This window comes from Momordica charantia (genome assembly GCF_013281855.1).
Source record: "Momordica charantia cultivar OHB3-1 chromosome 8 unlocalized genomic scaffold, Mcharantia_2.0 BLBB01000008.1, whole genome shotgun sequence".
NCBI lineage: Eukaryota > Viridiplantae > Streptophyta > Magnoliopsida > Cucurbitales > Cucurbitaceae > Momordica > Momordica charantia.
Window position 1 is genome coordinate 10,171,102 of NW_028275166.1, and position 23,668 is coordinate 10,194,769.

Here is a 23,668-nt window from a genome sequence, read left to right on the forward strand (position 1 = left end):
AAAGAGACAAGTTTATATAATTAATCAACCAAGAAAGATTATTATTATTTTTCATATATACTAGTTTTGATCAAAATATTATTTTCACCCAAAGGTTTTTATATGAAGTTTTTGAACTCGTTTTAAGGTAGTTGATTCGAGTTCGTCCTAGCTTAAAACCATGCAAATTTTGATATTGTTTTTGTTGATGTAGGATTCTGGACGAGGTGATAAATTAGTTTTAGATTCGAGGTGGCTAAGCTGATATTACCTGCCCTTAGAACCTTGCACCGGTGTGGTATTCGACCATGTATACCGTGAAATTTAAGTTAGCAATTAGTTGTTTGAGTTGGTGTCGAGCGAACTTGATTAGGTTGCATACCTTTGCGAGGAAGCTAGTGACCTCGTTTTATGTAAAAGAGCTATGGGAAACATTGTCCTGTCATCTCAGCCCTCCGTACCTAACAGTTTTCGCTTGTGGTATTTGCATCCCGAGGTCTCAGTACCTAGCTAGACTCCCACTGGGTAATCTGGAGGCAAGTTTATCAATCTCTTCTCGTTCTATTCGTTTTCGAACTTAAGTATGAACATGTGTCCTTTGGCAAGAGAGCCACGTAGCAAGCTCTAATTTCACTCCTAACTAGTTTTTATAACAAATAAAAAAAATCTTAATATATGTTGAACAAATATTTCACTTCATCCCCACGTTACAGATAAAAAGCTTAATAAGTTTGAGTATTCTCAAGTTATCCGTCTTGATCTATATATATGCATAATAATATTCTATAGATATGTTGTCTTTTTAAAAATTATTATTTATGATTTTATTTTTTTTTAAGTACATCAAGTGGAGGTAATACAAATTTGTTTTTTTTTTATAATAATTCAACGTACTGTTCTTATAAAAATTGATGAGATTGTATAAAGGTTGCTTTTTATATATATACATTATGCTCAATCATAAGTAAAAGGTATTATATATATATATATATATATATTACATCAAAACCTTTAATCCAAGGAAGAGTACTAAGAATAGGAAGATTATATATGTATGTTATTTTCTTTCCTTTTTAATCAAATAATTAATATTCACACATTCAATATACTCATAAATAATGGAACTAGTAGAGAATTTTTGGGCCCATTTTATTGAAAGAATTAAATATTATGATTTCAGTTTATAATTAATTTGAAATAACTAATAAAATTCAATTTATAATTAATTTGACATAACAGAACTAATTAAAAATATACACACATCTTTTATTATATATTAAGTGCATTATCAATTATATTTTATTGTCAAAATGAGTTTAACTTAGTGATAATTGATATATTTTTATGACTAAGAGATATTGATATTGTTATTCATGATTTTAATTTATGAAACGAATCCAACAGAATTAGGGTTTTTGAAGAATTAAAGGAAGTCTTTTTTTTTTAAGTACAACTTAAATTAAAGAAAGTCATTATTACAATTTAAGTTAAAACTAATTGATGACCTCTTGGTAATTTTTTATTTTAATGATTTCATCAGTTTTTTCTCAGCCATTTATTGTTGTTGTTTTTATTTTGCTTGTTTACTTTCTAAATTTCGCTGAAATCTTGGAGGAAAAAAATTCAAATTTCTATTCCATGTTTTAAAAGTCAACTAAAATTAAAAAAAAATTGGTCATCAATTCTATTACATACGTTAAAACGAGCATGATTCAACGATAATTGACATATATCTCAAATCAAGAAGTTGTGAGTTCGATCTTCACCCACATGTTGTACTAAAAAAAAAATTCTATTATATATAAATATATATTTGAGATATTGAAGAATAGTTTTTGTATTTTCGACCTTGGTTCATATGGTTTTTGTAACTTAGCTTTTTGTTCATTAGTCATTGTAAATTCAAAAGGTCTGTTTAGTCTTTGTACTTTAAAGGGACTATTTTTGTTTCTATTGACAATATTTTAACTCAAATTTTATATCAAAAGTAAACTCTTTAATACAAATTTATGGTTACGTTTGAAAAAATTTAGTGGGATGTCCTGCTAAAATTTTGATTAAAAAATAAGATGGAAATGAAAATGAATTAATCAAAATTGTTACTTTTTAATATTAAAGAAACTAAAATTAACTAAAATTAAAAATACATGAACCATAATTTTATTCTCTAATATTATATTAAATCACCCATCCAACTAAAAATTTAAACAAATGGATTGATTTAATCTCTTAACAACTTTGAAAGATATCCAAGTTAATTTTGAACTTATCTTTTGTTAACTTTTTGGCAGATCCACGTTAGGTGTAAAGATGAAACCTATCTCTTAGCTAAAATAAATTGTAAATGGTTGTGATTGATAAAATATAAATTTATAAAAATGAAATATTATAATAACAATCATCCAAAGTTATGGTATCAAATCAATGGCTATAAAGTGAACATAGAGAATCCAAACTATCATTTAAAAGACCAACTTTTCAATATATATATATATATATATATATATATTGTTAAATTCTCTGTGAAAAATGCCCAGTGAATAATTTCTTTATTTGTTTTTTTTTTAATTTTTGAAAATTTGAAATATCCCAAATAATCCCCACCCACCACCCAAAAAAAAAAAACACAGATAAAAAAACATATCCAAAGAACCAGAATTTTTGTGAAAGAGTTGGCAAATGGGAATAGCTTTTGGTGGAAATTAATTGAAGAAAGCATATATAACAAATGTGGATGGATGGATGGACATAGTCCCTCTCTAGCATCTCTCTCTCTTTTTCTAATTTAAAAATATTTAAATTCTATTTTGGTCTCCAACCTTTTAAATTTATTCTTTGAACTTCTAAAATGTCTCTATTTTAGTCCCTAAACTTTATAGCTTTGGTAGCAAAATAATATTACCACGTCTTGTCATTTTAAATAATTGATGTCAAAATAGGAAAATTGCATAAACAGAGAGGAAACAACAACGCATGGATTTGAACACAAGATCTCCAATAAACCATCATTCAACCTAAAATTAAGCTTAAGCTGATGAATTGGATTAATTTAATTCATATATTCCTGAACTTTTTAATCTTTGGTCCAATTGATTCCTCAACCTTGAAAATAATGTAATTTATCATAGAAATAAAATTGAAAGTTTAAGGATGGACCGGTAAATAAAGCCAAACATTTCACAACTATTTATGTTCCTTGTTTCATTTATTACAAACATTCTCAAGGTTATCTGGAAATTTTATGAACAACAAAAACAAGTTTCTTGTTTCTTGTTCCCGTTTACAATTTATACCAAAATATAAATAAAAATATTGTTTTATCATTCTTGATCTCATGAGGTGTTGAGTCCATGCAACAGAAACGTTATCATTACCAAACGGACCCTAATTTAATGGTTTCTTTAATTGATTTATAATGTTGTTGGATATTTATTTATTTATTGTAAGGATTCGATTTAATATACAATATATTCGTTCCTATTGAACTTGGAAAATATATTTCGGTAGTTGATTTAAGAAAAGGAACCGCCCAAATCCAAAGTATATAAGCATCTCCCACCCCATGGAATCCCTAAATCTTGTGCATATTCATGCAACTAAATCTCTTCACTACCCTCATTGCCAACAAAACAATGCTTTCTTCTTTTATTCCTCATCATCCTCTCCTCTCCCTTGTATCTTTGGATTTTTTCTCCAAACCTTCCCGTTTTATATTTTTGAGAAATGTAAGCGTTTGATAACTGCTATTGTTTCTCGTATTTGTATTTTATGTTTAAGGTTTTCAAAAGTCAAGTTTCTTGTTTTTGGTTTTTATTTCTAGCTTTTTTTTTGCAAAAACGTGAATTAAAACATTATTTTATCATTCTTGACTTGTAAATTGCATAATGAATATCACTGATAAATATAACATAATTTTTTTAATATTTAATTTAAAAATTAAATTTTAGATTAAAACTTTTATTTATTATTTTTTTTATCCAAAGTTTTATAGAATGAGAAATGCTAAATAGTTACCCAACATGTTTCTATTTCTTTTTTCAATAATTAAAAAAAACAAAAAACAAAAATTAATAATCAAACACATTTATGTTTTTCATTAGTTGAAAAAGACCGAATAAGAACCAAAATATAGAAACATTATCAAATGGGCCTTACGTTTAGTGATGAAGCTAATATAGAATTGGAATTGTTGGGTTTGTAAGGGAATACAGACAAAGTCTCACATTGGTGAAGGAAGAGCATGATCCATGGTACAATTATCTTTATTGAGGCATTTTGGGTGAAACCAAAAGCGAAGCCGTAAATGACCATTGTGGGAGATACGTAGGAGGATCATTTGGAATAATATATATACTTTTTAGGTATAAATAAATATATCAAATGTTCTCCCCATTATCTTTTAGGTAATTCTCAATTTAGATCTTTTAAAATTCTTGATTTTACCTCATGTATTAAAAATTCTCAATTAAGTACTTTCATGAAAATGATTTGTTAAAATTTGTTAATATAAATCAATGTGCCTTAAAAAATTATTTTACCAACATCTTTAGACACATATTTTGGGTTCAGATTGCGTTGGAAGAAATTGACTGTGTTGATAGGCAGGTTGAATTTTACTTATGGAAGTTTATGTGTCAAAGTAGCATACGTATTACATATATGTCTAGTCGTCTAAATATGTTAACAAAACAACAATTTAATGATACATCAACTTTTTGTTAATAAATTTTGACATTTTTTTTACGAAATAACCTAACTGAAATTTTTTATTACATTAAGATAGGGATGACAAAAGTATCCACGGGACCCGATCTCCGCGGGTACCCGACCCGATCGGGTCGGGGATTTCCCGGTTTGACCGGAGACAGGGTCAAGCCAGGGATCCCAATTAGGTTCCTCCCCCGCCCCGTCCCCGACCCCGACCCTATCCCGTTTAATTTTTAAAAAAAACTCAAGCTAACACCTCATTTAGCAATTTTTTTTTTCACTTTTTATACTAATAATAACAAAAATTCATTTAAAAACAATTAAAAATTAAATTTAAAAATTAAAAAAAAATTATAACGGGGACGGGTTCCCAATCGGGGAATCCCCACCCCATCCCGGCCCGCAAAATTTAAGGGACGGGGGCGGAGATGGGATGGCCTCGCCCCGTTGCCATCCCTAATTAGGGGTAGGAGTTGAAAATTAAAAATAATAATAATAGTAATTAGAATCAAAATAAGAATTACCTATAACATTAAGGACTATTGGGTAACTTTTTACTATACACATTTTTTTTTTCCAAGTTCTAAATATGTTGTTGACCAAACCTAATTAGTAATAACTTCAGTTAGACGATGAAGCTAATCTAGTCATACGTTATTTGAGTTTGGTTGATTGAAATAAAGTAGTATTTGACCTATCGACCCGACCCATTATATTTTTTATCCATTAAAGTGATCTTTGTGTCGTGACCCTTCACATCTAGTACTTTCAAATCTAACGTGATATTTCATTTAAAAGTCGTTAAAATTTCAACTTGGTTCTATACGAGCTAAGAACTATGAACCGATTCAAATCATGCAATATACAAGTCCAATCAACTCAAAATGTCACCAAATCATATAATTAATTAAAAATATCTAATTCAGAATTAATTGTACATTGGTTTTTTCCCTTTTCATTATTCTCTTTTATAGTATGATTTTGAGGATTTCATTAGGGTTCAAATGTATGGTTATGAAAGGGAGGTGGTCTTGTCAATTGAGACAAGGAGGATTCAAACAAATGTCTAAATACAGTCTCTAACACTTTTCCAAATGATTGATCCATAAAAATTCATTCTCCACTCATTGTTATTTCTTTTTTTTTTTTAAGGTTTAAATGTTTATTTTAGTTTTTGTAGTTTAAATGATCGTTGAAATAAAATAAAAAAAGTTTAAACAATTGTTCATTCCATCATTGTACTTTCAAAATGTTTATTTGGGTTCTATAGTTTTAAAAATTGACTAATTTAGTCCCTATTGAAGAGTAACTATTTTGGTCTCTTTTTACAAAATTTTAACGTAAATTTTATATATAATGAAAATCCTTTAATACAAATTTATGGCTACATTTTAACAAATTTGGGGAGTGAAATGTTATGCTTGATCAAAAGAAATAAGATAAAAATGAAAATAATTAGATTAAAAAGGTTGTTTTTTTTTAAATACATTGATTAAAATAGACGTTTTGGAAGTTCAAGGATCAAAATGAACCAAAATATTATTTAAACTTTTTTTATTACCATAATATTTTGAACCAATTTTTAAGTTATATATTTTGAATAAGCATAATTAAAAAGCACGTTTAAGAATCTTTAAACTGCTTTTATAGTTTTAAAATAAGATGTTTTATTTACAAGAAAAAAATTTAATTTTAAAAAGTTTATTCCAAACTTATTTTTGGTAAGTTCTCTTTTAATATTAGTAAAGAAGTTGACTTAATAATTCGAAAGGAAAAAAAAAGTTGAAGTTTGTAAAATGAAATCATGATTAAAATTATATTCGAAAGAAATAAAATAAAATTTATAGTAAAAGAAGAGAAAGCTTAATCATGCCACGTAAACGCTTCATTTTATTCTGTGTCCGGCTGACGACTGTGTGTAGTGGACTGACTTTTTTATTCCAATACTATCCTTTAATACTTAATTTATGACTTTAAATTCCATTTATTTTAGTTTTATGAATTTTCAACTTTTTTTTAGTTCTTCAATTTTTAAACATTTTCACTTTCCCGGTTTAATTTTTATACTTTTTCTAACCATAATTCAAGGATTAACACATACAACGTTGATAAAAAAAAAAAAAAAATTCGAATTCCCATAATTTTGAACTAAAAATTACTTGCCCATCACTTTAATATGCCTATTTTAAGCCAAGTTACTCATTTGTTGCAATCAAAAAATACAAGTGAGCAAAAATGACCTAAGAGTCAAAATTCTACCGTCTAACTTTTAATATATATAATTTTGTCCATTATGAAAATCTAAATGCATCAAATTGGGGAGAAAAGTTAAAGTTTTTACATTTTGCATATATTAGTTTGTTATCATGTGTCATGTATAAAAGGACCCTCGATGAGGGTGTCGGAGAACCTGCTTATGTTTGACATGTTGTGTGTGTGTGTGTGTGTGTATATATATATATATATATATAGTAATTTTCACTGTAAAATATAAATATATACTAATTAAATCGATTTATAATTTTAATTAAAATGTAAACAAAAAGATTTATTTTCGTTTTTTTAATTAAAAAGTTGTATTGCGTGAAAATGGGTACGACGGATAAGTATGGTTCGTCTCTTTCCTTTGTTGCTCTGCCTCTAAAGAGAATAAAAAGAAGTTTGCTGGTTAATTAATTAAATATTTTGGACACAAAAATTTATAGACCAAAATGAAAGAAATTCTCGCCAGTGGGACCAAAAAGGAATTTAAACACTAATTTACAACTTTGTTTGGACTTTCCCTCAAAGTCTCCTCTATAAATACAATTCCCTCAAATCCTTGTCTCCTCACTCACTTTCGCTCTACTCCTCTTCTTCACTTTTTGCTTCTTCTCTCTCTCTATCTCTCAATCAACAACCGGAAAATGCAGTACCAAGCACACCAGTACGGCGCTTCATCTTCTTCCTCCTCCCGTATCGGAGCTTCGGCCAACGACATGCTGCGGCAGATCGAGCGGATGGCGGCGGAGAACGCGGTAGTCGTATTCAGCGTGAGCACGTGTTGCATGTGCCACGCTGTCAAGAGGCTCTTTTGTGGAATGGGAGTGAACCCAACTGTGTACGAGCTCGACGAGGACCCGAGAGGGAAGGAGATCGAGAAGGCCTTGACAAGGCTGATAGGAAGCGGCTCCTCCCCCGTCCCCGCCGTCTTCATCGGCGGGAAACTCATTGGCTCCCTGGATAGAGTCATGGCCTCCCATATCAACGGCTCTCTCGTCCCCCTCCTCAAAGATGCTGGCGCTCTCTGGCTCTGAACCTCCAAGAGCAATTCTGTCAGTTACTAAAAGGTTACTGATATCTTGACCGGTTGAAATACACGTTCGAGTTTGACAATAGTAATGCAAGTGAAAAAAAACAAGTAAGAAAAAAAAAAGGAGGAAGAGGAGATTTCTAGGAAATTTATGTAATACACATAACTTGAAAGTGGCCTATATAGCTCCCTCCTCTGGAAAAGGAAATTGGAAAAAGGAAAAAAAAAGTGTAATTTTCTTCCATTTTGAATTTATTTGCCTTCTCTGTGGCTCAAGAGGTGGGTTTCTTTCTAACCCAGTGAGCTAATTATATATTCTCAATGCATAAAAAATGGAAATGATCTGGATTCGAATGCTTATAGGAGAAAATAGTTGCATGGCCAAAAAGGGAAATATTTGATAAAAAAAAACAACATATTCTCAATCTCAATAGATAATATATATACCCGACGGTGTAGCTTGAAAATTTAATGTTCTAAGATGTGTGTTTGTAGAGCATTTTGAGATGTAGGTGTTACCTGCAAAAGAGAAAAATTAAACTCCCAAAGTTGAGATAAGTAGTATGTTAAAGTATTCTCAAAACGAGCTATATACAAACATATAGTGCAAGTTTCGTCGCTACTTAGAGGTTATGATGATGTTTGAAATCTTTTCTCTCTTCCTCTTTCAATTGTTCCTCTCTTGCTACGCGGAGGATGGTCTTACCTTATTATAAACTTTAAAATTTTAACTTTAATCCAATTTAACATGATATTACAGGAGGTCAAGATTGAAAATGTGGATTGAATAAATTAAAAGATTAAAAGAAGATTTTAAATGGCAAAGTTTTCTGTGCAGCGTTCTGAACTCTCTCGCTCTTATTTTTCTGGTTTTGCCGGCGTTGAAGTACTCGCAAATCCGGCGGCGGCCGCGGCTTCGGAGGTGGTCGGATTCCGGCCGGCGGCTGTTTTATTGTCTTTGGTGTTGGTCGGCGAATTGTTCCGTTATGTGGTCGTGGGAGACATCCGTACGATGTGTGGGGCCCACTGCACTGTTTTTTTTCCTATTTATAAATAACAGATTAATTTTTTTAATCTGCATAGTGCATATGGTTATGGAGCCGTACTTACTGGACTTTTCATATTAATTAAGATATATTTATGATCAGGATTAAATAATCATACAAGTTAAAAACACTTGTTTAAAATCATATTTTTCTTAATAAAAAAATAGCTTTTTTTTATTTTAATTAAAGTTTATTCCGATTTCTCTTAATAAAATCGGAATATTGTTAGATTAATCTTTTAAATTTAGTAACTTTTAAATAAAATAATTATCACTTTTATTAGATATGATCGTCCATTCCTTCTACTTTATTCCTCCGATTCAATTTTAGAGATGGGAATGAAGTATAGGTTTAATTTTAGTAACTACTATTATTTATTTAATATTTGTATAAATTAATTATTCGAATTAATAGATAATATGGTAAATTATTTTCCTTTAAATTGCAACTTTAAAATGTGTATTTTATTTTTTTATTTAAATAAAATGTAGCGAGATTCAATTCTTGATGAGGATGATGATACGGAAGATATCTTTGACTTTACCCATGGGGTTGCTATTTATTTCTAATGTCAATCCATGAAGGTTGATACCTAATGAAGAATTATTATTATGTAAAAGTATATTGTTTATTTGATACCTAATGAAGAATTATTATTATGTAAAAGTATATTGTTTATTTGATACCTAATGAAGAATTATTATTATGTAAAAGTATATTGTTAGTAATATTTTTATTTGCAATAATTTAAACTATGTACTTTAAAAAAAATGTAATTATTACTGTTGACGTCGAATTTCGAAGAGGTCTACGTGTCCCTTGTACGAGTGTTCGTGTCCAGGAGCAAATGAGGCTACAACCAGAAAACTCGACACCTGTGTGGTGTCCTACTTAATACACTCTGATGCTTAAGTTAGTAATCAAAGTAAGAAAATAGAGTAAACAGTTTAGTGATAGATTTTTTACTTTCTTGGAAATTCTTCCCTTTTATAGGCGTGGATGGCCGACCAGCAAGGACGACGATTGAGGTGGTAGGGGCGCGTTGAGCTGTATGAGATTTTGATGGAGTGTATGTCACCGACAGATAGTGGGTGGCGCCTCCATTTGCAGCAGTCATCGGCGTCCTCTTCATATAGTGGTGGCAATGACACACCCGCATGTTAGCGCAGTGTATGGTGGTGACCGCTTGTGTTCCCGCGTCTTGCTGTCGTTTTTTAAATCTGACACGTGTCCTGCTTGGACTTACCCCCAATAATTATGATGATGTTAAGTTAAAATTTTAATGGAAAATTTTGATTAAGAACCAACATTTTATGTATGGGTAAATCAATAAAACCAACCCACTTTTTATATCAAACATGGAAGGTAGGTTTTAATAACTAACCATTCATATATGTCAGTTCATCGTATAATACAATTCGTCTATTAGAAAATTCATTTGTTACATTCTTAAGTATAGGTGCTAATTAGTTTTTTTTAAGAAGGAGAATTCGAACTCACGAACTTCTAATCGGACATAATATGTACTTTAATCCATCAATCATATTCGTATTGGTACGAGTGTTAATTATTATTTTGTTAATTGCATGAAAATTTTAATTTTGGATGGGTTGTCACCAACAAATTTGAGATAGTTCTCATCATTTGGTTGCAATAAATATGTTGATTTAATCATATCTTCAAAGCAGTACATTGCTAGAGGTGCTAATTATTTTTGCCCAACACAATATTTCTTTCAAGTTCTTTTAAATCTCGTTCTAAAACATAAAAAAGAGAAGAAAAATTAAAAAAAAAAAAAGGAAAAAAAGCTTTTAAATCTATTTTTCCAAAAATTCAAATGACCTTTTATTTAACAAATATTTTGTTTGGGCCCTCTGTCGGGCCTCCAACTTTTGTAGCTCGGGCATTGAGAAGCCTGGATAGAGCCTTGTTCGGCCCAATGGCCCAATTTATTTTTTGCTCTCTTATGGTAGAAATTATTGGAAGATGCGGAGGTTTAAACCATTGGAGCGTCAGAGAGATAAGTCGCAAAACAACCTCAAATCTATATCCCGTGGTTATTAAAAAACACGAAAATTTTTTAATGTGCATCAAACGATTATTAATATACCTACTAACTGATTAAGTGCTAGGTAGTTGTTAACATGAACATAGCTTAGCGATGAAGACATCCTGCGTCGTTCAGCTACATGAAATTATAGTAATTGATATAGCTTGAATATGATTAAATGCAATGATTCGTATTCCTTGAACTTCTAAGTGGTAGAAGAAGAGAGGTTATTGAGAGTTAAAGTATAATTTCTCATATCTAAAAGTCGATGAATAATACTACTTCAGATCCTCGTTTAAATATCAACCTTAGTAAAAATTCTAGCCGAGGTATACAATAAAATCACTCTTAACCCATCCGTTAATGTAGAAGTCTCGTCGATCATCAGGTATCCTGCATGTAGTGGTAAGTGTTCGATGAGTGTGCCCCACGTATTGATGCCACAAATGCAGAGATGACCTCTGCATATGGACTATGATTGTTCACTGTCGGACAAATGCCTCAAACTCTTATTGATTTGAGCATTAAAGCTCTTCCATTTCACTATGCATGTTTCTACAAGTCCATCTGTATTCCATGGGTGATCAACATGTAGCATTAAAAATTTTATAATATGTCAATAAATTTAAAGAGTAGTCTATTGAATCTGTGTAATTTAAATAACTATAACATATTTCTAAGCTTCCAATCGATAAATTATTATTGTTGACTTTGTTAATTCAATCCTTTTTAAACCATCAAACGGTTGGAATTGCACTATATATCATAATATTTCAATAAACTAATTTTTGTATATCACATGAGTGTTACATTAACAGTTATATATATAGATAGAGGAAATAAATAGACGAAAATAAAAAATTTAAGACAAACAAAATCAAAGATGAAAAAGTATGATTCAACTTCTTCTTCGTTTTGTTTTGTTCTGTTATTATTATTATTTTTTTGTTCAATGGGGAAATTTTCCGGCTGAGGTTCGGTCAAAACCGGCGGTCGGGCGTCGTAAAATCCGTGAGAAATGTGGACGGTTCAAACCGTGCTACTTCAATTCCATACATTCTCACCAACCAATCGCTTTCCGCCACCTAACATTCCCCACCTCCTTCCCCTACACTCCGCAACACCGGATCCCCACCTCTCCCGGTATTTTTTCACCGACAAACCCCACTCACAAAACGATTCCACTCGCAAATTTCAAAAATAAATAATAAAAGAAAACAACAACAACAATGATAATCACTTCTAACTTTTAACTTTCAAGTTTCAAAATCGAAAATTCCAAAATTCACTGTTATTAATTTATGGGTAAATTATAAGTTTCATCTCTCGACTTTTAATTTTATAGTGTTCATTTAATTTTTATATTTAACTGTTTAATAAATCTTTAATTAGATCCTATACTTTTTAGATAATATTTTGGTTCAAGTTTTGTTCACCTTAATAAAGATTATTCTAGTTATTGTACTTAAAAAATATATTTTTTTTGAACTGTTTATTTTATTATTTGTATCTTGTTTCTTTCGATCATAATTTTATGTGACACCATCACTAAATTTTTTAAGGTATACGTATAAATTTGTATTTAAATATTTTTATTGGATATAAATTCTGTAAATAGGAATGAAAATTATATTTTTTAAAATGATGGAAGTAGAATGAAGATTTAGAGAGTACAATAGCTAAATTAAACAAAATTTGATAATAGATAGACTAAAATTAATGATTTGAAATTAGATCAAAATAAAAAAAAGTAACAAATATATGGACCAAAATATTTCATGAGATAATATTGTTAACTTATATTTTTGTCACAAGATGCTAAAATTATCTTGAAGTCAACCGACCATGTAACTTTTAATAATGTAGTTATCAACTGCACAGCCAAAATCTTTTATAAGAAAAAACAAAATTTTACGTTTCCAACTTTTTAAATATATAATATGAGAAAAATTAGGGATAAATTTTTGAAAGTATAATATTTCATAAAAAAATAATTTAAGATAAATAAATAAGGAGGAATTGTCAAGTAGCAAAACTTATAAGAAAATGTATAAAATAAAAGGTGTAAATAAATAGAGAGTTTAAGGTTATGGTTATGGTTATGGTTATGGTTATTTATCTGACCGAAAATCGAAGCTGAAAAAAAAAATGGAAGAGATAATGAAAAAGGGGAGCCAATGAAATCAAAACTCGCACGCATCTGAATCATTTTTAAATTAAAGCGGAGAAAATCAAAATCAGAGGAACAACGAAGAACCAAGAACGGAGAAAAAGCTTCTATGATCGGAGCAGAATCTAGGGTTCTTTCTCATTTCAAGATCTCTTCCCGCGATTCTTTAAGGTCTCCCTTAATCACTCCAACAAAAAGATTAACCTTCTGATTCCTTATATATATATATATATATATATATATATATATATATATCTATCTATATCTCTCTCTCCGCATCATCTTTACTCAGGTATTCCCTTCCTCTCCCCCTTATCTTTACTTTCATGGTGTTTGTGAAATTGAAATGGATTCAATCGATTGCAGCTTATTTATCATTCATCTTGATCAATCTATATGGTTGCTGAGGAATCGAGACACGTTTCCGGTTCCGATTCGGAGGCTGTCAATCTTGCTGTTTATAGTTTTATTCAGTACTATGTCTGAGTTGATTACTGTGTCGTCTTTGTTTCCCCTTTCTTCGGGACGGTCGGTTAGAGTATTTGCTGTTTGACTTGGTGTAGGTTGGGGATTTGCGTGGGAGGATTTGTCGGGGAAGTTGCTGCTGGCGATGAAGGTGGTGTTTTATTGGTAGAGCTCAAATGCCGGACGAGGACCTGATCGAGCTTAAGTTCCGACTTTATGATGGATCGGATATCGGTCCGTTTCGTTATTCACCAACTTCGACAATAGCGATGGTGAAGGAGAGAATCTTGGCAGAGTGGCCTAAAGGTCAGGGAGTTTTATTTTACTCGTCTGGGTTTTCAATTTGTGAACTGTTGCATGGTCATTACACTCGCCCCTTTATTCTAGTCAGCTGTACTTATATAACTTAATGTTCTCTTTTAATTGAAGCCTGCTGTGTGTGTCGACAATTGACTTATTGACTTGGAAGCTTGGAGCTCAACTTAGAACATGTATATACATGGAAAGAAGAAAGATAAATAAAGATAACTTAGACAAGTGTACTGGCTCGCGTGGTTCGCAAGAAGGAATAACTGATATATATATATATTATATATAGTTTTATCCTTTCCCTCAATTTCCTTCAACTCTATAGGGTGAAAGAGAACAAATGAAGGATTGCTAGAAATAAGTATGGGTTCTGTCAGGAATCTTATTTAATCAGTAAATCCTTCTCAGGATGATAATCAGAGCCAGAGGTTAATAATTACCACCTCTGTCTTTGTTGATCAAGCTGGATAGGAATATTGTACGTTTTTGCATTGTAGATTTTCTTGGAGCCTGGAGGCCTGTTTTGTAATTTGTTACAGAAGAGTGAAAATCTATTCTAACTTTATCTTCACGTTTTCCTTTTATGGCTGAATGAGTTGGAGTGCTCTTAGATTCAGTCCACTTTTCAAGTTCATACTTCAGATAATAGTTATGATAAGAATGTATCTTATGCTTACTCGTTTTTGAGTAGCAGGAGAAGGGTATAGACCGATTGGTTCCAAAATAATACTAGTTGGTATCCTATCTAGAGACGAGTATTTTCAGACATGGATTGTGCCAACTAATAATAACATGGAATAAAGAAATTCATTCCTCCAGAATGTTTCTTCCCTTTGTTCGAGTATTTTGCATTTCTTTCTCACTTCATTTGCCTGTCCAACTTTATGCGACCTAACTATTTCTGTAAATGTTTTAATTTTTTAGATAAGAAAGTTGTACCCAAGGCAGCAAATGACATAAAACTGATAAATGCTGGCAAGATTTTAGAAAACAACAAGACTGTTGGTCAATGTCGAGTGCCTTTCGGAGAGCTGCCTAGAGGAGTTATCACTATGCACGTTGTGGTGCAGCCAACTATAGCAAAAGCGAAAACAGGTAGCCATTCCGGTTAATTATTAGTTGTGCTTTCTGCATTACCTTTAATAGCTATTATATTGAGAAATAGTCAACATCACATATACTATCGCTATGCCAGTTAAGTGGTATTTATGTGCTCCGTGTATTTTGATTTTGGTTCATCATTATGAACAGAAAGGAAAATATTTGAGATTGATAATATGTCATCGTAATAATAAGTTGTGCCTGATATTTTTAGTCATATATCAACGGTGTCCTGGTTTCCAGAGGCGTTGTGATGATAATCGTTGGTGTGATTTTCTCTTAAACTTCAACTTGTAAATCAACATGCCTACACACTCGATGATTCTGATGTTCGTGTAGTATGATTAGGATTTAGGGAATTTTGTTATTATAGATTGAGTTTTTCAATGGCTCCTTTTTAGTTGGGCTCAGTTTTTAATTAGTTTTAGTAGTTGGGTTGTTAGTTAGTTTGTTAGTTGGTTATTTCGTTGGTAATTGGTTTAGGTTAATATAACATCCTCTATAAATAGGGGATGATCAACTTGTAGAAGTGAGTAAATTTTGGTTCATAGTTTTGGTTTTAAAATCTCTCGACTTAAAACTTGAATTTTTTTAAATCTTCAGAAATAGGACTAATAGATCTATATGAACCTTGACATTAGTTTTTCATTAGCTACGATAATGGAAAGTTGCCGAGACATTTTAGATTAATATTAATATTAATTATGGTCCGTCAGTATATCAAACGAAGTTCCATTTATCTTTGTTGATGTGATATTACAAGTAATTTTGTCATGCTGATGTGACAATTTTTTAGATATAAGCTCCTCTCTTTTTTATCTTCATTCAGTCCCCTCCTGGTTTGTCTCTCTGTGACCCCCTTTCACCCACTCTTTAGTCTCTTTTTCTCTCTGCCTAGCCCCCTCCCCCTTTTTCTTCTCGCTCTATTTATTCTCTAGGCTTCTTCGCTTCGCCTAATTTCCTTCTCATTCACGTCTTCGATTACCAATGTTGTTTGGGGTTGCTATCATCACTCGTGGGGACGTGAATTTGATGCCTACAGTGTCATTGTGATTCTGCAACTAAATGTGGTCGGCATTCAAGGCCACTAGACCTGTTTTGTTTTCTTGTTGATATTGTGGATCTTCTCGTAGTTGGGGGAAAGGGAGGATCCAAGTTAAACAAAAAATGGGACAGAATGGAAGTGCCACGGATCTTTGTGCCGTGCACCTGAAAATTTGTTTATGCCATGGTATACTAGATCTTGCTGGGGCCATGGTCTGGATTTTGCCCTCCGTATGTTGATCTAGGAGGGGAGGGGAAATGTGGCTGAGGGAGAGAGCAAATTGGGGGGTAGAGAGGTCAATTGAAGGGGGAGATGTAGAGCCATAGAGGAAATGGGGGAAGAATGAGGGGAGGTGATAAAAAGGAATATGCATAATTTTTTAAAATATATATAATTAATTTTTAATGCCACATCAATATAATTGATATTATAAAATATATATACATGGAGTCAGCTTTCTGTCACAAAATATTCAGACCTATTTCAAGGTTGAAATAATTGGAAGAAAAATTGAAAAACTTTTGGATCAAATAAACTCGTATAAAATTTTAGGATAGAAAATGTAATTTACTCTAAATAGGACTTTGGTTGTGGATTTTTTGGAGTTTCATCTTCCAGATGATAGGTTGCATTGCATTGAATTAGATGTCTTGCAGATGCATGCTTCCTTTCTCTCTCTCTCTCTAAATGATCCCTTCCCCCATGGATCAAACAAGTTACAGCTCATAATGTAAGACCTTGTGGTTTGATTCAGTCTTTGCTTCCTAAGCGACTGCTGAAATGTAGTTTCTTTATCTATACAGAAAAAAAGGTTGACAAGACCCCAAGGAAAAATGTATGTTCGTGTTCGATATTGTAGGAAGGTCGGTATCAATTGTAAGGAAGCTTGAAGTTTGCAATGGGGCTCGTGGGCAGCCTTATGGGGTCAAGAAATGTGTAGCAAAAGAGAATAATCTGTATAACAAAGTTCCCGTCCCTCATAATTACAAGGTTTGTTTCAGGTCGATACTGCGTGACACGAATTTATCGTGAATCTATATAGTATCAATTGTAGTCTGAAGTATGTTGGTGGTTTTGATTGTTTCAAAATTATTTTTACAGAAAGAAATGGGAGTCATCTTGACCCCAAGATTTGTATGTCGAATTGAGCCATGTCTGCAATTAATTTGGAGTCTTGAGCATGGACTAGGGCAATGGGGAGTTTGCAGTCGTTTTGACTTCTGAAAAAAGTGATTTTTAAGTATCTTTGCTCTTTGATTTTGATGCTTTTGTTGGATGCGTTTGATTTTGTGACCTTAAATTTTGAGGCTTTGCTTAAACTTTTTGAACTTGGGTTTGGATATTGATAGTTAGGAAAGAAATTGGGCTGTGGCAAATGGTAAGGCAGTTAATTACAATTCTAAGGCAAGGGTTTGGTTTGGTTTTGTTTCTTTATTGCTTGAGAAAAAAGAATATGGTAATTTGTAAATTATATTTTGAAAAGTATAGTGGTTTTTTTTATAAATAATACTCAATTTATCTATTCAGTTGATGGTTTCGATGTTGTTTATTAAAAAGTGATTATGTTGAAACTATGACATTTGATAACTATTTATTTGTAATTTTTTGTTTTTAAACATTTATGCTTGTTTTTTACGATTTCATTAATAAGTTTTTCATATCTCTGGAAAGTATATTTGAATTTTTAGTCAAATTTGAAAAAATAAATTTTTGAAAACTACTTTTATTAGTTTTTAAAATTTGGCTTAAATTTTAAAAATGTTTACAAAAACTTATATAACAAAATAAAGGAAAAATGACGAAACTAATATTTTGAAATTTAATTTTTTAAGATAGAAATGAATGACGTTGAAATGGAATCTTAATAATTTTAATTCATATTATCTTGTATTTAAATAAATAGATGAATTTACCTTTCAATTACCGCATTTTAATAAAATTAATAGTGCTCTTTAGGTATGTTAAAAAAATATATATATATAGTGTTCTTTAGGAGGTGTCCTAATAATGGTTTTGTTGGTCTGTTTTTGTTTTTGTTTTTTTTTTCCCTGCAAATATTTATTTTAAATTTGCTATATTCTAGGGAAAAAAACTTTTATTTTCATCAGTAGCAGATAATTACAAAAATCAAGAGAAATAAAAAACATCAATAGGTTGTGCAGAAAAAAACATCTGGTGCATTTTGATTCTTACGTTTATTTTTATAGATTTATTTTCCTTTAATCTCAAGAAAAAATGGATGTACTAATTTCACGACTATATAACTCAAAATACATAAATTTAAAAACAAATTTTCAGGTCATATGTTTTTATAAATCACAAATTCGTAAATCAAATTAGTCAAAATTCTATAATAAGTCCTTCTGGACCATCAAAATACAAATTAATAGATTCAATTTTTCCAATTAAAATTTATTAACAAATATCCTTCAAACATGCAGGACAAATGGCATATTATTTGGTACTTGTAGTTTACCTGAGAATAAAACTTTTAACCAGCTATAAGGGGTCGTTTATTTCATGAGAATCCAAGATTCTTGTGGTATGGGCATCTAGATTCCCACGTTTGTAGATATTCAGACATCTCGAGATGCTCAAGTATCATGAGATGTCCGAGTAATCTAGGATGTCCAAAGGTATTCAAGTCCATTTAGATGCCTTTTTGAAACATGGGTTTCCATGATTTGAGGAAAGACATTTTTATCCCTTCATTATTTTACATATATTTTGTTTTATCAAATTTCTTTAGTTTTTTTGTAATTTTATAATTTAAATAAATTAGTATACTATTAATTAATAAGCAATTAAGTATATTTATGTATTATACGTACATATAAAATAAACTTCAATTAATCTTAAGTACATAATTTTAAAACAACATTTTTTTAACGATCGGTCTACCTTTGATATTCTTCTTCTTAAAAGAATATAATTTGATAATATAATAAATGAATTTCACCAAATATAACATTAATTATATAATTGTATTTTTTAAAAAATATTAAAGTTGAAAATGAACATTAATGTATAAATTATATAAACGTTCGTAAGGACATTTTTGGAACATTGTATAAATTTATTACATTCACAAACATACATCTATAATTCCGAACATTTGAAATTTCAGGTATCTGAAGATGCCAGACATCTACATTCCAAAAAAAACAAATGATCCCTAATTTCGTGTATGTCTTTTTTAGTGAGTTACCTTTCAGTGTATTTTCAATAAATTTTAAAATTAGTAATCACAATTAATTCCTGGTTAATTTTTTCTTATATTGAATCAAAATATATTAACACTGTCATTTATTGAAACAAAATATATTAACACTATCATTTCTTGAATCAAAATTGCTATTTTTTAAAGTACAGTATGTGAGATAGAAGATCGAACTCATAACCTCTCTTGATTGAAGATATATATCAATTATTGTTGAGCTATGCTCGTTTAGATCAAACTTGATGCTACTATTTTGTCTAAGTTAGATTAAAATTAACTTCAAACTATCGATGCAAAACTAATTTAAAGATTTATTGAAAGTATACGAATTAAATATGGACATTTGAGAGTAGTATGTTAAAATGAAATGAATCCAGTTCGGACCAAAGTAATATTTTAGCCTATTTATAATATTTGTAGCAGTTCAACATAAGAAAAATAAAAGACTTGTATAGCAATAGCAATCTGTTAATATTACAAATTTTTTACAAGATTCATTTTCCCCTCCCCCCCTTTTCAGCTTTCACACGTCTCAAAAACTTAGCGGTGGATCGCAAGAATCTCCCTGTTTCCACTCTCCTACATGTCAAAAATTTAGTAGTGGATAGCGAGAGTCCCCAAATTCTTAATCTAGCATTGTATCTACTATGCCAGATGAACCCGAAATCTCGGTTGTAGCCCGGCCAGAAAGGAGGTATGTCCTAACTGTAATTGCGAGTCACCGGAGTGTATCAAGCAGCTGCAGCGCTGAGATGAGCCACCACCACATTCTGCTACCTAATACCAATTTTCAAAGGGTAAAAAAAAAAAAAACTTGAAAAAAGAATTGTACTTCTGGGAGCAAATTGCATAAGCAGTATTACCCAGGGCCCTGCCTTTTCCTAAGCAGGGTCGACCAAAAAGCATTCTCAACCGCGAAGATTGCTCAAATTCACACATTTTTTTAATCACTTTTTGCAGGAGGCCATGGGCCCCAAATCGGATTGCCATCTCTAACCCCACTCCACCGTATCACGAGCTGCATAGTCTTTTTTTGTGGCTCAGCTTGCAATCTCCACCACCAAATCTCCTTTCCCCTTTAGCCATGTTTTCCGAGCTCATGTGATTTGGCAACTCCTGCAATTGTCAAAGAATTAACAAATTATGATCAAGTTTAGTTGTTCGAGTTCAGGCCAACTCGAGTCATTTCAATGGTCATTTGTTTATTTCATCTTTTGATGCTCATTGCCTGGTTATGTTTGCTTGGCTCTATAGAGACATTGGCGGAGAATACAGATGTTTAAAACTTGAATCTCCTTTAGGCGATTGAGATGTACAGATTTTGAATTGACACCAAGAAAGATAACAGGAGACGGGATGGGTGAAGATCTTCTCAAGATAATGCAATGGAATTCAGTCCGTGTGTGTTGGTTGGCTCTTAATTTGAAATGGGGAAGCTCTATTAATAGTGTTTTACTGGGCTAGACCCTCGAATCAAGCAGCAGTATCAGCAATAATTCTGCCAAAAAGAATCTACCTTCTTCTCTTTCCTACACAGCAAGTTCACATGCAGACTGACAAAAGACTTTCACATGTCTTTGTTTCTTGTGAAAATGTTAAATGACCTTTACTTTTCCCCTTTGCTTTCAGTTATATCCATACCCACCAACAACTACTGAAGCAGTGAAGCTCATTACTTACATTACTCCTCTCCCCCACCCTTCATTACATATCCTAATATGCATTGAACACACTTCAAAGAAGAAACATCGGCTTCTCTCTTATCTTCCAAGAGTTAGCCATGAATCTAATTCTATTCTTTGTCTTTGCTTTCTTGGTTCCTAGTTCCCTTCTGCTGGAAAGTGAGGCTGCTCGTTCCCAGCCAACAGGAACATACTCCCAGATTACTGTAATGGGTCTTGTTTATTGTGACACCTGCTCCAACAACACCTTCTCCAAACACAGTTATTTCTTATCAGGTAATGCCTAAATTCATTTCTTCACACTATGTAGTCAGTTGAGTTAGCCAAACCTAAAGTTAGAAGTTCTAATTCCAACAACTTGAACCCGAACTCGAATTCAAAAGGCAAAACTAATATCTTTTTAAGATTTGTATTGTGACTTCACAAGACTATTTTCGCGAGTAGGTTTTCTTATATAGTAATGTGATAAGTTTGATTTTTAACCTTTCGTTTTCTCTTTGTGCATTTTGATGTTGATTGAGTATTTTAAAGTGATTTGCTGATTGATTGATTGAATTTTGGTGTTACGCTGGTTGTTTTTTGCACAATTTTCAAACCTAATTTCAAAAAGAGTATCGACTCAGCTTCAACCACTGACCCAAAATTTGACACTCGTCCGTGTACTGTGTGTGTTATACACCAAAAAAAAAAAAAACAGGTGCAGAAGTTCGAATCGACTGCAAATTCAAAGCAGAAACGCCGCGGACGGCGGAGCAGATAGCATTCTCAGTGAACAGAACAACAAACAAATATGGAGTGTACAAGTTGGAAATACCGTCGGTGGACGGAATCCGATGCGCGGAGGATTCGGCGATGGTGTCGTTCTGCCAGGCGAGCCTGATCGGTAGCGCATCCTCCTCGTGCAACGTCCCTGGATACAGAAGCACATCGGGAGAAATTTCGATCAAATCAAGACAGGCCAATATTTGCATCTACAGCTTAAACCCGCTCAACTACAGGCCATCGACAAGAGATGATACCTTGTGCGCGAACTAGATGATGATGATGAAGACGAAGCTTCTTCTCTTCTGGTTTCTCTTTGAACATCCATGGCTTGGATTGTGTGAATTTCAACAAAATTGTGTGTAATGTACAGTTTTGGAACCACCCCTCTCCCTCTTCTCTTTACACTTCGGCCCTCCCATAATTAATATTTTCATTAGCAGCCTGTGTTTTTGTCTATTTAGTGTTTCACCTTCAAAAATTTTATAATATAATAGGCTATTAATTTCGTCCAATTAACATTTGTGCGTGATAACTATATTGTTTAATGACTACGTGAGGGATTGAATTTGGGGCGTTTTGATGTCACGAGGGTAGATAAATAAAGTTAAAGAGTGCGTACTTATCCGACATCAAATTGAAACATCCTACGACTATTTAGAATATTTCTAAATATATAAATTAGGACCTTAACACATAATTTTGGAATTCTTATGATTGAGTCATCGAAAAAGAAGCCCCACCTTGTTGGTGGGGCGTTACAGACTACCTACCTTAAAAAAATTTTCGTCCTCGAAAGTTGACTCGTCGCACTACTCAAAATGTCGGGGTGTTACAGACTCCCCTCATTCAAAAACTTTCGTCTTCGAAAGTTGATCGTGATCTTCTTTCTCCTTTTAATTTCTTCCTTAGAACATCTTTACTGCAGGGGATTCTTACTCTATCAAGGTTTTAATTTCTCTAACTAAGGTCTTAACATGTCCTACTCTAGGTCGAAGGGTCCTCACATACCTAAGCAAACTCATTGTCCTTACTTCTCTTTTGCCTTTGATGAGTTTTATCTAAAGAGCTTTCTTTACTAACTTCCACTGTTTAACTTACAACTAACACTGAACCTGACGGTGTGAGGACCTACAACTAACAACTTAATGCTTCCAACGATAACCCACCTACCAAATACAGGCATGGAGAATAGGGAATGACCCAACATCTAATTTCTTTGGCAGCTCAATTGTTGGATCGGTACAACAACCCTAGAGGGTGTGAATAGGATTAAATGAAACTTTTTTAATTTTTTACTACGGTGTGCCCAATTTAAACAATTATGTAAACTTTTTGTGAACAAATGATTTTAACACAAAATTAAATAACAAATTAGAAATACAAACATCCTAATTAATTTCACCAACCAAATAATTCAAATATAAATATTTGACCATAAACATGAAAACAAATTCGAACAATTAATTTCATGCAATTTGTAATAAAGAAAATTAATTGCAAAAATTAAATAGAGTAGGGTTAGAGAAAATGACACCAGAAATTTTATAGTGGTTCAGCAACAATCGGCCTACTCCACTCCCCAAGCACCTCTTGGGTATTCGATTAAGAAACTTTGACTCTTTCCACGGTAGGAGTCAAATCGATATAAAGTCTTTTTTTTGGAGCAAGAAGAAACCCGATCCTTTCCACAGTTTAGTATCAAACCGTTACAAATGCTATTTTTCGGGCTCAAGAGTAACCCTTATAAAGAATATGGAAATTTGAGAACAAACTTACAAACTCTCTCAAATAGTGGATATATAAATTTTTGCTCACAAATTTATAAGAAAAATTCTTA

The 23,668-nt window shown here is 31.9% G+C and overlaps 3 protein-coding genes and 1 long non-coding RNA gene across 5 annotated transcripts; 3 read left to right on the forward strand and 1 right to left on the reverse strand.

Moving 5' to 3' along the window:
* The first annotated feature begins 7,502 nt into the window (after positions 1 to 7,502).
* Positions 7,503 to 8,338, forward strand: LOC111023397 (glutaredoxin-C1-like). The gene has a single exon (XM_022300822.2). It carries the CDS (start codon positions 7,593 to 7,595, stop codon positions 7,980 to 7,982), a length of 390 nt encoding a protein of 129 aa, XP_022156514.1. The 5' UTR covers positions 7,503 to 7,592; the 3' UTR covers positions 7,983 to 8,338.
* A 4,875-nt stretch (positions 8,339 to 13,213) lies between these two features.
* On the forward strand, positions 13,214 to 17,407 carry LOC111023404 (membrane-anchored ubiquitin-fold protein 4). 2 transcript variants are annotated; one of them, XM_022300830.2, is made up of 4 exons: positions 13,214 to 13,536; positions 13,808 to 14,015; positions 14,943 to 15,113; positions 16,968 to 17,407. In XM_022300830.2, exons 2-4 carry the CDS (start codon positions 13,886 to 13,888, stop codon positions 17,021 to 17,023), a joined length of 357 nt encoding a protein of 118 aa, XP_022156522.1. In that variant the 5' UTR covers positions 13,214 to 13,536; positions 13,808 to 13,885; the 3' UTR covers positions 17,024 to 17,407. The 2 variants fall into 2 exon arrangements, with proteins under 2 accessions (XP_022156522.1, XP_087984130.1); XM_088128004.1 differs by having other exon boundaries at positions 13,214 to 13,415.
* Positions 17,408 to 19,814: 2,407 nt separating this feature from the next.
* LOC111023413 (uncharacterized) lies at positions 19,815 to 21,114 on the reverse strand. Its single transcript, XR_015793249.1, has 2 exons — positions 20,613 to 21,114; positions 19,815 to 20,500 (listed from the first exon to the last, which is right to left on the reverse strand). It is a non-coding gene; the product is annotated as an uncharacterized LOC111023413 (long non-coding RNA).
* LOC111023412 (Pollen Ole e 1 allergen and extensin family protein) lies at positions 21,114 to 22,343 on the forward strand. Its single transcript, XM_022300841.2, has 2 exons — positions 21,114 to 21,342; positions 21,764 to 22,343. The coding sequence occupies exons 1-2, from the start codon at positions 21,165 to 21,167 to the stop codon at positions 22,099 to 22,101; spliced, it is 516 nt and encodes a 171-aa protein (XP_022156533.1). The 5' UTR covers positions 21,114 to 21,164; the 3' UTR covers positions 22,102 to 22,343.
* The last annotated feature ends 1,325 nt before the right edge of the window (positions 22,344 to 23,668 follow it).